Source organism: Haemaphysalis longicornis, unplaced genomic scaffold (assembly GCF_048455015.1).
Source record: "Haemaphysalis longicornis isolate Haplotype H1 unplaced genomic scaffold, Haemaphysalis longicornis Haplotype H1 scaffold_1, whole genome shotgun sequence".
In the NCBI taxonomy this organism is placed as follows: domain Eukaryota; kingdom Metazoa; phylum Arthropoda; class Arachnida; order Ixodida; family Ixodidae; genus Haemaphysalis; species Haemaphysalis longicornis.
Genome location: NW_027526203.1, coordinates 455,739,071 through 455,754,403, shown reverse-complemented (window position 1 = coordinate 455,754,403; position 15,333 = coordinate 455,739,071). Strand labels below are relative to the sequence as shown.

General features: G+C 48.8%; 1 protein-coding gene across 1 annotated transcript; it reads right to left on the bottom strand.

Annotated features, from left to right (window-relative positions):
- Positions 1–517: 517 nt before the first annotated feature.
- On the bottom strand, positions 518–3,098 carry LOC144173397 (somatostatin receptor type 4-like). The gene has a single exon (XM_077701847.1). The coding sequence runs from the start codon at positions 1,912–1,914 to the stop codon at positions 991–993; it is 924 nt and encodes a 307-aa protein (XP_077557973.1). The 5' UTR covers positions 1,915–3,098; the 3' UTR covers positions 518–990.
- Positions 3,099–15,333: the final 12,235 nt, after the last annotated feature.

Here is a 15,333-nt window from a genome sequence, read left to right as displayed (position 1 = left end):
AAAGCAAGAAACATTAATCCGATACAAGACAACAACGAAAGAAACACAAGAAAGCCGCTTTATTTCCTGCTGTGCGATGAGCGTGTAGAGGCCGCTGCTTGGTACGTAGTAGACTGTTGAGTCTTCATAGGAGCATCTCAAAAATAGTGCAGGGAAGCCTACGCATTTTGAATACTTATCGAGAAGCTCTGATCGCTGATCCTCGCGAATAAGCAAGAAAGGACGAGTTACACACGATCTTCTGACCGATACTCTGAAGAAAGTTGTTCTCTATCTCTTCGTGTGTTGCAAACTTGTGGGGGATACAGCTTCAAATTATTCAGATGCGTCAGAAGTTGGCAAAATAACTGAGTCGCTAGAATACGCTTTTTAACGCACTACAGCAACGAAGGGGGCGATTTCTAGCCCAGGCACTGTTGCCCCTGACAAGCGGAGTGTAGCAGACGACAGCGGCGCGAATCCCTAAGCCGACGTCAGAGCCAGGGGGCGCCACTCAAAGATCTCACCGCCAATTGCTCCCACGTTTCTGAGGCAAAATATGACCAATTATTAGCATATGATTATTTAACAAAGATGCATTTGAGAATAATAAATCACTTCATAAGTGCCACATTATACGTTGCAGCAGATGTGAGTGTGACAAGGCGTCATAGAGCATTCTGTTCATGATCATCCCAAGACCATTCTTAACGAAATAGGCATACTATTTGTAAGTTTATGTACAGCGGGTGGTCAAATCACAACAAGAAATTACAAGCGCATGGGCCAGTCTGTACACAACGATTTCATCGGCCAGTGGGCATTCGCAAGCGATAACTTGAGCGGAGGAGGCTGGACGATTTCCACGCATGTCACTAAAACATGCTATTGGGTTCGTCCGCCAGGCCCAGCAAGCGGTAGTGCGCTGAAAGCTGCACGATTAATTATTGCGCCCTTTGCTCCAAAGAATGCATTATATCAGCTGGTTGGTAGCATCCCTGAAACAACACTTCACGAACGCCCCAAGTGGAACCATCTTGTCCCTGACCCCTCTGCTGCCGCCTTTGTAGACCTCCTCGCCAGCTGCTTGGCGCTCAAGTCGAAAAAGAACGCGGCAGTGAAACAGACGACCGTAGCGGCGATTGCCCGCGCCGCAAGCACCACAGCAGCCACGTGTGCGCTTGCCCGGAGGGGCATCCACATGGCGGCCAGGCATCGGGCCACGAGCAGCGGCGCCCGGCAAACCAGAAGCAGCAGCGCCATGAGGCAGAAGACACGCACAAGGCTGGCACGCCGCACGGACGACCGCCTTGCGCTTCTTCCCAACCACAAGCAGACCCGGAGCCAAGCGTACGTAGCTGCAACGAGCAGAAATGGTGATGCGGCAAGCACGGCGAATGAGACGAATGGTTCCAGCGTTCTCATCGGGCCCGGCCACTTGACAATGCACTGGCCGTGCACAGCAAGCGAGCGCGAGTCGACAAAAATCGCGTGCGGTACGCAGACGACAGCACCCAGAAGCCAGACACCGAGATTGTTCAGGTGGCAGGCGCAAGGCTTGGGGAGCCGGCGGCCCAGGGCAAAGCGAGCAGCAGCCACCACGACTGTGTAGCCGTGCACAAAGATGCCGAGGTGTTCGGCGAACGAGCACGCATTGCAGAGCACTCTGCCAAAGGGCCAATGACGCAGCAACACCGAGGCCGGATCGAGGAGGATGCCGAAGGTGCAGACGAGCAAGTCCGCCACAGCGACGTTGACCACGTAGAGGCCGGCGGTCGTACGCAGGCGGGCGTGGTAGCAGATCATGAAGACCACGGACAGGTTGCTGACCACACCGAGCACCAGGAGAAGAGTGAAGGCGACGTAGAAAAGCAGTCCGATGCTGTCCATTCCGACGCTGTGGGGGAGCTGGTGACCAGGCCACGAATTCTCCATCGCTCTCCGCGCACCCGAGGCCGCAAACCGAACGCGTCTTTTATCAGAACCTCGCGAACGACGGCGTATCAATCCAACGCTTCGCAATTTCGTGTCGCTCCTTGGGTGAACTTTCTTGTGTCCATTCTTTCTTCCTGCATGCCTGAGTGCCTGCCTGTTGATTTCGCCGCTGCGATGTTTCGAGTCTGCAAGCTTTGCACGCTACAACAGCCACCGCCGCTTCCCTCCTTCGGCGGCCGCGTTATTTTTGCTTTCTGTCCTTGCGAAGCCGTTTATAAGGCGCTACGAATCATCAGAACTCATCAGGGCAATGAAGGCCTTCCGGCGCCCCCTTCGAGACTAAGGCGGGAACCCTCGCCAAGCGCCCACCCGCACGACTGCTTCATTAGGGCGCCGGCTTGGCATTGAAACGAGAGTGTAAATCGCTTCGCGCTAACAGGGTACGGGTGCTGTTGATTTCTGGTGTGCGCGTTATTTCACCCAGGGCAGAACCCAAGTGCATATAGCTGCAAGAATAACTTTTAGAATTGCGTTTCATTTTATTTTCATTTTTATCAAACCTGAGCCCTTCTTCGAGAACCCTCGCCAGAATTTGTCGACCCGCGTGGCATGACTGCTTTCACCGCATAGAATTCACTCTTTGCAGCCTCCAGAGCTTGATAAGGAACGTGATCGTGTAGATAGCGCTCCCAATGGAGCCGTTCATGAGGGGTGACCGAAACACGCCCAAAGTCGAACCACTCTAATCACGCCCCTCATCCAACCAAAGCTGGAACTATCATGGATGCGAAAAGCGAAAACGCCGGTGCGTTGGATATTTCGGCGCACTTTAAAGATCCCCTGCAGGTGGTCAAAATTAATCCGGTACACGGCGCGCCTCATCGCCTGTGTACCGTCGCGACGTATTAAACACCACCATCAATCAAAGCTCCGTTTATGTCTCCGAGTAGGTTTTACGGGAAACTATTTATTGACGGAGAAGATGCAGTCCCACTACTCTTAGCAATGTAACCTCTAGCAAATGGGAAAATGCAGCCAACTTTTTCTCTATTTAAAGTTACTGTAAAACCTTGCAGCCGACGCCTTTACTCACATGTTACCTGGTCCCTCCAAAGATTATCCGTTTCGGAGGGACGTCGAGCTGGAAGTTAGGGTTATTGTTATGCCAAAAGCCCCTAAATGAGAAGTGCTGAAACAAAGAAAATGTCTTGTTTACGTGCAGCCTCAGTCACTGCTGAAAAGCGAGAGTTACATAAAAAAAATATCTTCACCGAACCATAAAAAAAAGTTATCAGCCTAAAAATTGCTCAATTGGCTGTTGACTTCGAAATAGACGTTCAGATAACGTTCCAAAATGAGCGGGGCATTCGCAAAGTAGATTTAACGAATTAAGAATGCAAGCTGTGCCCCATTTCCAGTGCTTTACCAAAACACAACCAACATCTCCTTTCTCACAGGCGCTATACGGTCTCGTGTCGAGAACTTCTCCCACCTTGGTACTGAGTGCGAGACCCTTACGTCCTCGCTTGTATCCCCATTCGTAAGAAGCGGCTTATTTTGCTGTTAATGAGGTCAGTCCTCACTTTGACCCTCCTCTTATCGCGCAGGATTTCGCACAGAATTACCGCAACGTGCAGCGGTCATTGAAGCACGGGGTAAGGAATTTTAGGGGCCTTAAGCACGGGGACAACTCTAGCGCTGCTCATGGCAACAACCCGTCTAGGTACATGGGTGTTTAACGCACTGAAAAACAAAGCGCAGTACCGTTGGAACCGGAACTGCAGTAACAGAAAGGCGCTAGGGGAAGGAACGTTCGGCAAACGGGCCCGCTAGCAAGTGGGCATATTTATGCGGCACGCGTGGCTCTCTCGTGAAAACAATACCCCTAGCTCGCACTTACGGCTACCGACATTAAAAACACCGGGCTCTCCTTACATATGCGAACGGGACGCGTCTTGCCACGATAGGGGTCATCTGGTTAGAGCCAAACAGGTCGCAGTAAAATAAATCATGCAACGGGCGTAGTTTATTGAAAGGGAATAAAAAGTTGTGGGGTGACAAATGTTTTAGTGGAGCTCCGTAGCAAACGTCTTACGAAAGCGGGCGCATCTGCACTGGACGTGACTGCACGAAGGTTTTAGCCACCTAATAGAGACGCGCAGCTCTCAGCCCAGCGATATTAGCCCATGATTCCTTAAACCCCTCCGTGCACGGCCCTTGTACGCTAGGCCAACGCCTGAAAGGTCACATGCTGCGCTGTCTTGAGTGAACATGGTATGTTTTTTTCCCGTCGCCCACTGGCAGGCACATTATCAAAGCTTTGTCACTGTTTCTCTGAATTCGGTGTTATGTCTATGAGGCATAGCCCTAGGCCCCTAACTTTGCCCATGAGGCGCGCCGTACAGGCTGAGGTGCAGGCTGATGCGCGCTGTACAGGCTGCGCAATGCGCAGGAAGGTGCGCACGTCGATCATTTGTGAGCGTGCAGTCCAATGCGCAGTGTGTGGTTGTGTGCCTGTATTTTCTGGCCGCAATAGAGGTACTGTGGCACGCGAACTTTTGAAGGCGTGTCATATAAAAATTACGCCCACCTCCCCTCGCGGAAACCCTGGTGTGATGCGACGCTGAAGGGGGTTCCATTGTGCGTTTCCGTTGGGTCGATTACTCGAATTGCGTGAGCAATCGTAGGGTAATGCGAGAGAGAGAGAGAGAGAGAGAGAGAGAGAGAGAGAGAGAGAGAGAGAGAGAGAGAGAGAGAGAGAGAGAGAGAGAGAGCAACGTAGCGCGGACGACCGTCGACTGAGAGACCGGCCGGAGCGCGGCACTCCGCTTATATGCACAGCGCGCCCGAAGGAGAGGAGACCGCGGAGAGAGAGGGAGCTGCACATGCGCACAGCGCCGCCCACCAGCGGAGTGAGAGAGCGCGCCGCACTGCGCGCGCCACGGATGTTGGGGGAGAGGGCGCGCTATCACGGCGAGAGGAGAGGGGTGAGCGGAGGAGAGACGCAGCTGTGCGGACGCGGACGACGACGACGCAGGAAGGACAGGGCCGCCGGCAAGAGATTATCCTCTCAGCGTCGCATCTAAACAGAGCGGCACAGATAGCGTCAGTCAGACGTACGTCATTTGGTTTTCGGGAGAGTGAGTTTCGCCTGTTATGCCGTGATCAGTAGCATCGCATGTGGCTTGCTTTTCGGGCGGTGTGTGCGCAGACATGCCTGTTATGTACCGGAATTCATATGCTAAGAAGTTGTTCGAAATAAACTAGTTGGTAGTGAGCGCTCGTCCTGTCTAATTGTGTTGTGTTTCCTTGTTCGCGTCCTTTGCGGTCTTCGTTATTTTTTTGGAACTCCTACTTATAGATTCTGTTAAGTTCCCCTGCCCTTGTTAGCTTATAGCATAAATGGTCTTTATCGTTATCTGTCAAATCCGTGTTGCGAGCTTTTATTCCCGACTCCAACTATCGTGTCATGACGTCTCCTGAACCTTAACAACATTACAGGGGTGCAGATTCCGCAGTTAGGTTTGTTAGTAGTTTTTAGTGCGCAGTAAGTTTGCTTTAGGGATCAAATTCCAGGAGTGGTGTTCGTTGTATAGACCGTGAATCGCGGCTTCGATTTCCTGTATGGTGAAAGGAGTTTTCAGTGCTGGGTTGCGTTGGCCGGCGTACTGTGCATGGTGGCCACTGGGTCTGTGTTGTGGGCTAAGCTTCATATGATTTCTGGAGCTCCTGCAGCAGGTCTTCACCTATTCTGGGATAGTTGTGTGTATTAACTTTTGGAGCTTGTGCGCAGTCGCGGCTTTAGATTCTTTGGAGCCATAAGCGAATTGGAGAAGGTGTCAAGTTTTCCGGGTGCCGAGGGTTCTCTGGATACGTGAGTCCAGCTTTGCTGGCTAAGTTGTAAACATATTTTTTTGTTTCTTGTGTGAGTTGAACTATACGAACGCGTATAGTTTGCGGTTCGCCTTGCGTTTCTTTTCTCTTGAGGATGCCGTTTAGGGCGTCGCATAAGTGTTTGAGGTGATTGCCTAAGGTTGGATTGCCTTCGGTGAAAGGAAGTTCCTTCATGTGTTTTCCGATTGCCACAAAAAGTTGAGTGGTCCACTCTTCAATATCTCTTCTCTTCTCTTCTCTTGGTGGTGTTTCTCTGAAAGCCTCCCAATCAGTAAATCGTGCTGTCCCAGTGTTTGTGTGGCGTTATTGTGGTTAATGACGGATTCGGAGTTCGATAATGTGGTGGTTGCCGGCTAGAGGTTTGTCCAGGCAGTTCCATTTGTCATTCTTTATGTTTATGTTAGGGATAGGCCGGGATACGAGACCAGGCTATTCCACCTCACATGGATTTAGAACTTGCCGCTGAAAGTTCTCCATGACTGGCAGGCCAGGATCGTTTTGTCTGCAGCCTTTCACATCTCTCCCTAAGTGGACCGCGTTAGCCCGGGCTAGAACCCGCGGAAACCGGCTCCGCGAATTCGGCGTCTGTGCTCCCCACTTCAGGTGCGAACGCACGCGACCTGGCGAGTAGAAGAGCACGCGAGAGATCATGCCACGAACGCTGTTCTCGAAGATCGAGTTGGACGACGCCGGGCGCTCGGTATTTTTTCTTGGTGTTTTTTTGCGAACGCCAACCCACCAAGCTCGAGCTTAAACAGCTCTGCTGCTAAAGAACCAACGGACAACGATTACAACGTCGTATCGTGTCATCCACCGTACGCGATACGGTTCCGACGCATTGGCTTTGCGGTGCGATTTCCCTCTACAACAGCAGTTTATTACCTCTATGGCGGCGATGACGCCTTTCCGCAGACGCTTGATTATCACGGCTGATAAGCACGATAAGCAAGGCTGAATACCACGGCGGCTGCTGACGCCTAGTGCCCAAGGAAAATCACTGGGTCAGCTTACTAACGCCCTCGCATTAAAACTATCCCATAAAAAATTGCAGATGTATACGTTTACGTCTTAAGAGTTGCTGGTGGGATCTGCAATTTGGCTTAAGCAGAGCCTATTTCCCCTCCAAGCCTTTTTAAAGCGAAAGCTTTCTTAGTGGGAACGATGGCGTCCTGTCAAAAAACCAATGCATTTCCGCATAGACCGGTTGGTCGACCGAAAAGCTCTGGTAATATCTCTGAACACACGGCGCGTGCATGAAACCGGGCTTCCATTGTGTCAAACCGTTACTTGAAAATTGCGAATAAGTAACCATTGTAGATAAGACAATGGATCCTGAATAATGAGTACAATAATGTATACATTTATTTCATAAACCACGTAACAGATTATTCGTAGAGTGTTCACTTAGTGCACGAAAAATCGCCGCATGGGATCGTTCTTCGTTTGCGATTTGAGTGTCTGTAGGTTTGACGATCGATTGGACGCACTTTCATCGGAGGTTTTGGCGAACTTTTGACGCAGTTTTGACGCGCTTTCGCGCTTCTCTCAACTTTCTTTGGGAAGGGATGGTGTATTTTTAGTTATGCCCTGATTTGACTAACGACCGCGTACGGCTGACGTGTTTACTTTTCGTGACAACTAATCCGAAATGTACGAACGCGAGTTTTCAACGCCTTAGGGGAGTAGGCACTGCCGGCAGCACCGCACGTGAACGGGCAGGTGCTGTCGGAGTGCACGCAGTGCAGGGTCGCTCACTATGCAGCCTCCACGGCAACCACGGGGTAGAAAGTAGGCTTAGCATCGCGGCAGATGTTTGATCGTCGATTTCAAAATCACCGTGGATGACAATCCCTAGCCAAATTTTTCACCACTTCCGCGCATGTGGAACTTCTTTTTCGCTGTTAGAATGACTTTGAAGAGCGGCGATGCAAGCTGTTGCTTTCGCGGCCTGCGCCGGTTCGATCCGCTTCGTGGGCTGTGCGGGTAGGCACGGCCGGCGTGTGTGCGGAGCGTTTTCGGGTGCAGAAACGCTTCAAGATTTCCTGCTTCATCCTTTTTTTTTTTTTTTTTGCGAATGACGCGCGAAATCTAGAAATTCAGCTCAGCTATCATCGTAGCCCACCATGTTGATCGGGAAAACGGGCCGCAGCTTTCGCTTGCACCGCGTTCGGGCGCACGCGTCCGGCTACACCACCATGCTCAAGTTGTTTGCGGGCAGCCTACCACAGTGTACCAGTGGCGCAGCCAGAAATACTTCCTGGGGGTGTTTTATACCGCCGGTAAAAACAAGCCTTCCTCCGAACTTTCTCATTCTTGTTTTCATCATAGTCATTCATGAATGAATCAATGAATGAATGAACTTATTGTTAAAAAGGAAAGGAAAGATCCCCAGCAGGCATAGTTTGTCTCACCTATAAGAGTGGACATAAGGGTGGACACCAAAACGCCTGCTAGTGTGGGGGTGTGGGAAATTGGGAACACAGGTAGACAGAAAAGATAGGAAAGAGAGAAGGGGAGGACACGTATGTATACATATATACAATACTAATAAGTACGTATATGTACAATATATACAACACTAAAGAATCAATCAGGGGTGAGACAGCTGAATCACATTTGGGAGAAGTTTTTGGAGCAGCGAAATCTCGATTTTGGAGCAGAAGAACCTTGATTTGGAGCAGAATGACATTTATTATGTCCCCTTAGGAACCGAAAAAATCAGATGTTTGGAAACTCAGTCGAGAAAAGTGCACTTTTTAATCGGGTTTGAACGTACATAACACTTAAACAGCATTTCAATGAAGTTTTTTTCTACCGGAGTATCACAAGGTACGAACTGCCCTACCTTTTTACAAACCATTTTTAAATTCTTAGGCTCTATGTACAGATAGCGTGGAGCGCCGTTGAGAATATCGAATTGAAAAATTAAGCTATATTAAAGCATTTTTATTATCATGTCAATGCAAAAATTATTATCTTTGTGATCCTAGACTGGGCTTTACGCACAAGTGTTGAGCCACGGCAAAAGTTGCGCAAAGCAAGGTGACAGTCGTCGCACCCCACCAGCCCTCCCATTTCAATCCCCAAGGTGCACGTTCACTAGGATCGTAATTTGAGTAACGTTTGGTATGTTTAGCCACCTCCCTCTTGGCATTAATCTTACTTCAGAGGATGAACCATTATTACTAGCGTGCAATAGGCGCCGGACAGCGCCCAGAGGGCGACATGGTGGTGATGATGATGATCGCTATTGGTTTCCCCTTTGTAGCGGGGTGATGACATGTCATCTTACCAAAAAGTACTAATATACCTATGTTTTATACACTTGGTTTAATACTAGCGCTGCTTAGGGCAGGCACAAAAAGCTTATTAGGCACAAAATACTTTTTTTTTCTGTTACAGATGGTAACTGTCCTAGTCAATATTCCCCTCTCTGCTTTTCGTCCACGAGCATTCTAATCTTCTTTTTGTCGCCTCGACAGCCTTGAAGTTAACTTCCTCTGTGCTACCCTTAAATCCTAGGGCTCCTGAAAGCCAAATATTTCCCTCATGTAGATTTGGATGGATACCCTCACATTCTAACACTATGTGCTGCATAGTTTCTGTTTCTTTTCCGCAGACGAAGCATACCCCATCATTTTGTGAATACTTCCCCACAAAGCTCTTAGTTCGCAAGCAACCTGCTCTAGCCTCAAAAAGAAAAGCACTGCCCAGGGAATTATCGCAGAAATTTCCCTTTCTGATGTTCAATTTCTCACCCCTGTAAATCTCTAACGACGTATTAGATTCCATTTTTTCTCTCCATTTATTCATTTCAATCTGCCTTTCCTCTTTTTTGGTTACCTTGGCTGTTGCATTCTCCCCTGTTCTTTCCGTATTTCATCGTTAGCCTTCTAGTCTTTCTTAACCACTGCGTGTCCACGCTTTTCAAGAATAGGTACCTAAAAATCTGAGCTGCCCACCTTCATTGATCCATTGCTCTCAACCTCATCTCAAAACATATTTTACTCTGTGCTTCTCGAGCTTCAAACGACGCCCAGCCCATATCGCCCTGCACTGCTTCGTTGGTTGTTTTCCCATGCGTGCCTAAGGCCAAACGGCCTACCGTTCTCTGGTTCACTTCAAGGCCTGATAGAACGTCTGATTTTAAGCAGAGTAAAGCATTCGCAAATGTGAGACCCGGAACCATTACTCCTTTCCACATTCCTCTCAATACTTCATATTTGTTATACCCCCACAGAGCTCTATGCTTCATTATAGCTGCGTTTCGCTTTCCCTTACCCTTAAGTTGCTGGTCGTGAATTTTGAAGTAGTTATCCCCTTCGTTTATCCGCACTCCCAAATATTTATATTCCTTCACTCTGGGTAATTCGCCTTGCTGGATAGACACTGCGTCAGTGGTAGCGCCATTGAAAACCATTATTCCCGATTTTTCTGCACTAAAATTTAACCCCAGGTCAGTGGCTTCCTGGCCGCTAATATTTATTAGCCATTGCATATCGGTCTGGTTATCAGCTGAAAGAACAATGTCATCTGCGTATAACATTCCCGGAATACGCTGTTGCACCACTTAACCTTGCAGCATATGGGTTAGGCTGAACCCTACTTGGCTTTCTTCCAGTTTTTTTACTAACCCTGCCATGTAAAACATGAACAGTATTGGGCTCACAGGGCATCCCTGTTTCAGTCCCCGATGGGTGTTGACCAGCTGGGCGCACTTCTGTCCATCCCATGTAAGGTGCACTGTATTGTCTTTATAGATTGCTATAAGGAACTGTATTAACTCGTCATCTAATCCCGGGAGTTTCAGCATTCTCCACAGCAGTTCTCTGTTTACGTTGTCATATGCCCCCTTAATGTCCAAGAACGTAATCCACAATGGTCTATTCTGCACTTTCGCAATTTCAATGCATTGCGTTATCACGAAGAAATTATCATCCAATCTTCTGTCTTGTCTAAATCCATTCTGCAGTTCCCCAAGTATTTCATTTTCTTCCATCCATGCTTGAATTTCTGATTTTATCGCCTGCATTACGAATCTATACACCACTGACATTACTGTGAGTGGTCTGTATGAATCAATACTGGCTTTGTTGCCTCTGCCTTTATACATTAAATTCATCCTACTTTCTAGCCCGTCCTCTGGTATTTCTTTGGTTTGTATCACCTTATATATTGCCCTCATAAACAATTCCTTACTTTTAGGTCCAAGCAGGTTTATCAGTTGCATTGGTATTCCGTCCGGGCCCACTGCTGTCTGGCGGGAAACCTTTTGCTCTGCCTTTTTCCAATCAAGGTTGCTCAAACTTATTTCCCTTTCCGCAGTCTTCTGTGGAGCTGATGTTATCGGTGCAGGTTTCCCTACCACTATTGCCCTAAACTTCTCACACTAATCACTCGATGAATATGCGCTAACGCGTACTCTCCTTCTAAATGTTTCTCCTCCTCATCAATCAGGAATTTTTGATGGATATCGTTTTTTGAGCTTAGTAATTTCACATGGTTCCAAAACTTCTTGGATGCGCTTTTGTCCTTCTTCCGTATTTCTGCCATCCATTGTTCGATTTTATGCTTGATCTTTGCTTGCACCATTTTCTGCACTTCTAGTTTTTCCCCCGGCAGATATCCCATTTTTCCTTCACTACTTCCGGTTCCATACCAGTTCTTTTTGCTTCTCTATGTTCTCTAGACGCCTTTCTTCGCTGGGCAATAGCCTCTTTTACTTCCTCAATCCACCAGCTTCTCCGCTTTTTCTTCCCTTTCCATCGGTTTCGTAGCTTAGCTTCATTTATCTTACCCTTTATGAACGCAATCATTTCGTCGTAATACCAATTTTTGTCAGGGTATTTATTGATTTCATCTTCCATTCTATCAGCGATGATCTTTAACTGCTCATTGTTCAAATTAGTTCCTCCGATTGTACCTATTTCTAAATTTGTCCGGGTTGCGCCTCCAAAGTGCAAGGTAAGCCGCTTGTGGTCGCTTCCTAAGCTGTCTGTTCCATTTTCATCTATCCTCATTTCCCGCAACCTTTCGTACACTGTCTCCGATACTAAACTATAGTCTATGCTGGACTGCCTGTTACCGCTTTCCCGCGTCATTTGTCCGTCACACTTTCTTTCCGTGTTTACTATTACAAGCCGGTTTTCCTGACATAGATCTATCACTAGAGAACCGTTGTGGTCTGTGTATCCATCCAAACCTTCTATGTGGGCATTCATATCTCCAACTAAGATTATTTCACCCGAATCTTTGAACTCGTTTATACCTCTCCTCAAACAGTTTACCATTTCCTCATTTTCCTCCCTAGCACTACTTCCGGTCCACAGATACACCACTCCTAACCATGTATTTTTCCCCTCTATGGTGCCTCTAACCCATAGATGCTCTTTACAGCTTTAATGCACTCTCTGCCAGTCAGTCCCTTGTTTAATGAGCATGCCAACACCTCCCCCTCTCTTCATTCCTGCGGTCCTGTTGCAACCTTCCCAGACACAGTTGTCTATGACCCGTGGGGCTTCTAGGTCTCGGAGGTGAGTCTCGGCTAAAGCGCACACATTTATTTCTTCCCGTTCAAGTTGGTTTTGAATTCCTGCCCACTTATCAGGCTTTCTGCCTCCCTGCATATTTATGTAGCTGATTAAATATTTATTGCATTTGTTTTTCCCTTTCCGCTTACGGGGTCTATTTTTGTCTTTTACAAAATTGTTCGCTCTATTGTTTCCACCTAAATCGCTTCTGACAACATTCTCTGTTATGTCTGTAGGTTCTCCGTTTATCTCTAGGCCTGGCTGCCTCCCAGCGTTGAGTGTGCATATGTCCCTCGCTTCCCCTTTGTCTCCTAGTTTGTCTTCCTTAGCTGCGAGGGGCCCCCTAAAAAAGCTACCGCTCTCCCACCTAAGCGCCACCCCACCTTGTTTCCTAGCCTGGGGCTGAAGTGAATCCCGTCCCACTGAAAACCTTGATATGTCCAATGCTGCCCACAACCTTTTCACGTCTATCACTTCAAGCCCGAGTTCCCTGCCGCGCCTCACGATCTCGCTGTTAGCAGCGCGTACTGCCCGTTCGGTGTGCACGCCCTGCTTCGTCACCTCCGGCACGGTGCAGACTGCAATGAGCACATTTGGGGCCGTCGCCCGCAGGTCTCTTACCCCCTTCGCTATCTCCTGGCCAAGTTTTCCCTCCTCTCCCTCTAGAACATCGTTAAGCCCCGCGGCAATTACTACAAGGTTTATAGCTTTACCGGACAAAGCCAGCTTCCCCTTCGCTTTAGTCCTCACCGTCTGCATCGTTTGACCGGGAAAGCACCCCACCTTCACACGCTTATCGCCCTTTACCCTTTCCACTATGGCAGCGCTGCTCCTCTTCATGTTAGAATCTCCCGCAATGATTACTACGCTATCATCTGCCACGTGCTACTCTTTACTGGTAGGGGGGCCCGCGACACCCAGCGCCCCCTTCGGCAGATATGCGCCAACACTGGGTCGGTCCCCCCAAGCCGTTACGTTCCTGGCTGGGGAGCGCTCCTCTTTTTGCAGCGCGGATGAAGCATATTAGTTGCCCCTTTGGGGTTTAAAACGAAGTACGAGATTGTGCAGTAATCCTGTCACATAGTGCAAGTGAATGGAGAAGGATTTATCCGGTTGAATTCGCGTATGGCAAGGCATATAAAGGCCGCATAGGCGTGATGCCCAGAAGAGAAACGCTTGTACAGCCTGCCTGCGGGCAAAACTTCCTCGAAACCACCATGTTTCCCTTCAAAAGAAAACGTATTTGATATTGATAAATCCACAAAATAGGGGGCTTTGTCTGCAAATATATCAGACGTCGCGCGATGTTTCCGCGCGAAGTATTCCATCCATGTGCATTTCCGACTGCAGAACTACAACTGGACCACATGGGTGTTACATATGGATCTTTGATCCGAATGTGGTGCTCCATACGTGTAAAAGTATGAAATTCACATTTGTTTGTGTATAGCGAAAGTTCTGCCGCTAATAAGTGCCCGCTCCGCCAATAAACTTTTGGGCTTCCAGGTGTAGCCGAGTACGCCGGCTGTATAAAAACACGCCCCAAAAAAGAAACTCTTCGCTATCACAAGAAATTCCATTGGGTGGGGAGGGTTGGGGTAGGCAGAACATCGAAAGGCGTATCGGAATAAATTACGAAGTATTCATATTCGGGTATTTTTCTCTCTCCACGCCAACGGTTCCGGCGTGACACCTCTTAGAAAGAAATACCAGTAGCGCATTTATTACCGCCAATACCTTTGCAGCAAAAGTCAAGGGAGAAAAATTTAGTTCCCTGAGGACACCCATCACTGGTCCGGAGTGACCGTAATCACAACGGATGGGATAAATAAAGTTTGTCCTCCTCCTCCTTCTCCTCCCCAAGCGCGCGCGCGCGCGCGAGAGAGAGAGAGAGAGAGAGAGAGAGAGAGAGAGAGAGAGAGAGAGAGAGAGAGAGAGAGAGAGAGAGAGAGAGAGAGAGAGAGAGAGAGAGAGAGAGAGAGAGAGAAATTTTATTTGCCCTTTAGGCTAAGGCCTCCTCATTCCAGGGGGCCACTGGAATTCCTCGTTAGTTGGTCTTCCAGGGGTCTAGCCGGGAAGGCGGGGTGCCTATGGTCTTTTGGACAAAGCTTGCCAATGATAGCTGCTGCTCTAGCGTGGCCGGTTGAGTCAGCCACTCCCTGCGGATACTGCTTCTATCTACCTTGGGGCATAGCCATAACATTTGCTCTTGATTAATCGGTACGTGGCATTCATCACACTCTGGCGGGGAAATGTTCATACAGCCTTTGTACATGTATACTTTGTCGGGTGTGAGTAGCGTTTGCGTTTGCGTCAGCCTTATAGTGGTTTGCTGTTGCCTGGACAATTTCTTGTGCGGAGGAGTGAATTTGCGTTTGCTGTCTGCGTATTCTTTAAGCTGCAGTTTTGGCGGTGTCACGGGCTTTTGGGTTTGACCACAGTTGGCAGGTGCCCGGAGAAGCGCTTCGCGGGCGAGCAGGTTTGCTCTTTCGTTTCCTGCCAAACCTGTGTGTCCCGGTACCCAGTGTACCCTTATCGTGCCTTTAAGGTGCTTAAGCTCTTCCAAAGCCGGTTTGGGAATGAAGCCTTGTGTTAAAAGGGTGCAGACTTTCTTGCAGTCAGTGTATATGTTGGTAAGAGTGTGCTGTGTCGCAGTGCAGGCGGCTGCCCAAGCTATTGCAGTGGCCTCGGATTCTTCGACGGAATAGCCATTGCCTTGGTTTGTGCCTTCCTGGCCTGAACTGCTCTTGAATGCAATGCCATAGCTAGATCCTTGCACTGCCGCGTCGGTGTAAACATGGATCTGATGGGCGTCTCTGGTGGCTTTCTTTGCGTAAAATTTGGCCCGGATGAGTCGTCTTGCTGGGTTGCGTTCCTTGTCCATATTTCTCGGGATGGGTGCTGTCTGAATGAGGTTCGACAGTTCTGGTGGCAGTATAGCCAGTTCTCCGGTAGGCGTTCGCAAGGGGTTGTAGCCCGCAGCGCGGAGAATGTC

Excerpts from the sequence above, each read along its gene's own strand:
- LOC144173397 (XM_077701847.1), bottom strand. The coding sequence starts at position 1,914 with ATGGAGAATTCGTGGCCTGGTCACCAGCTCCCCCACAGCGTCGGAATG.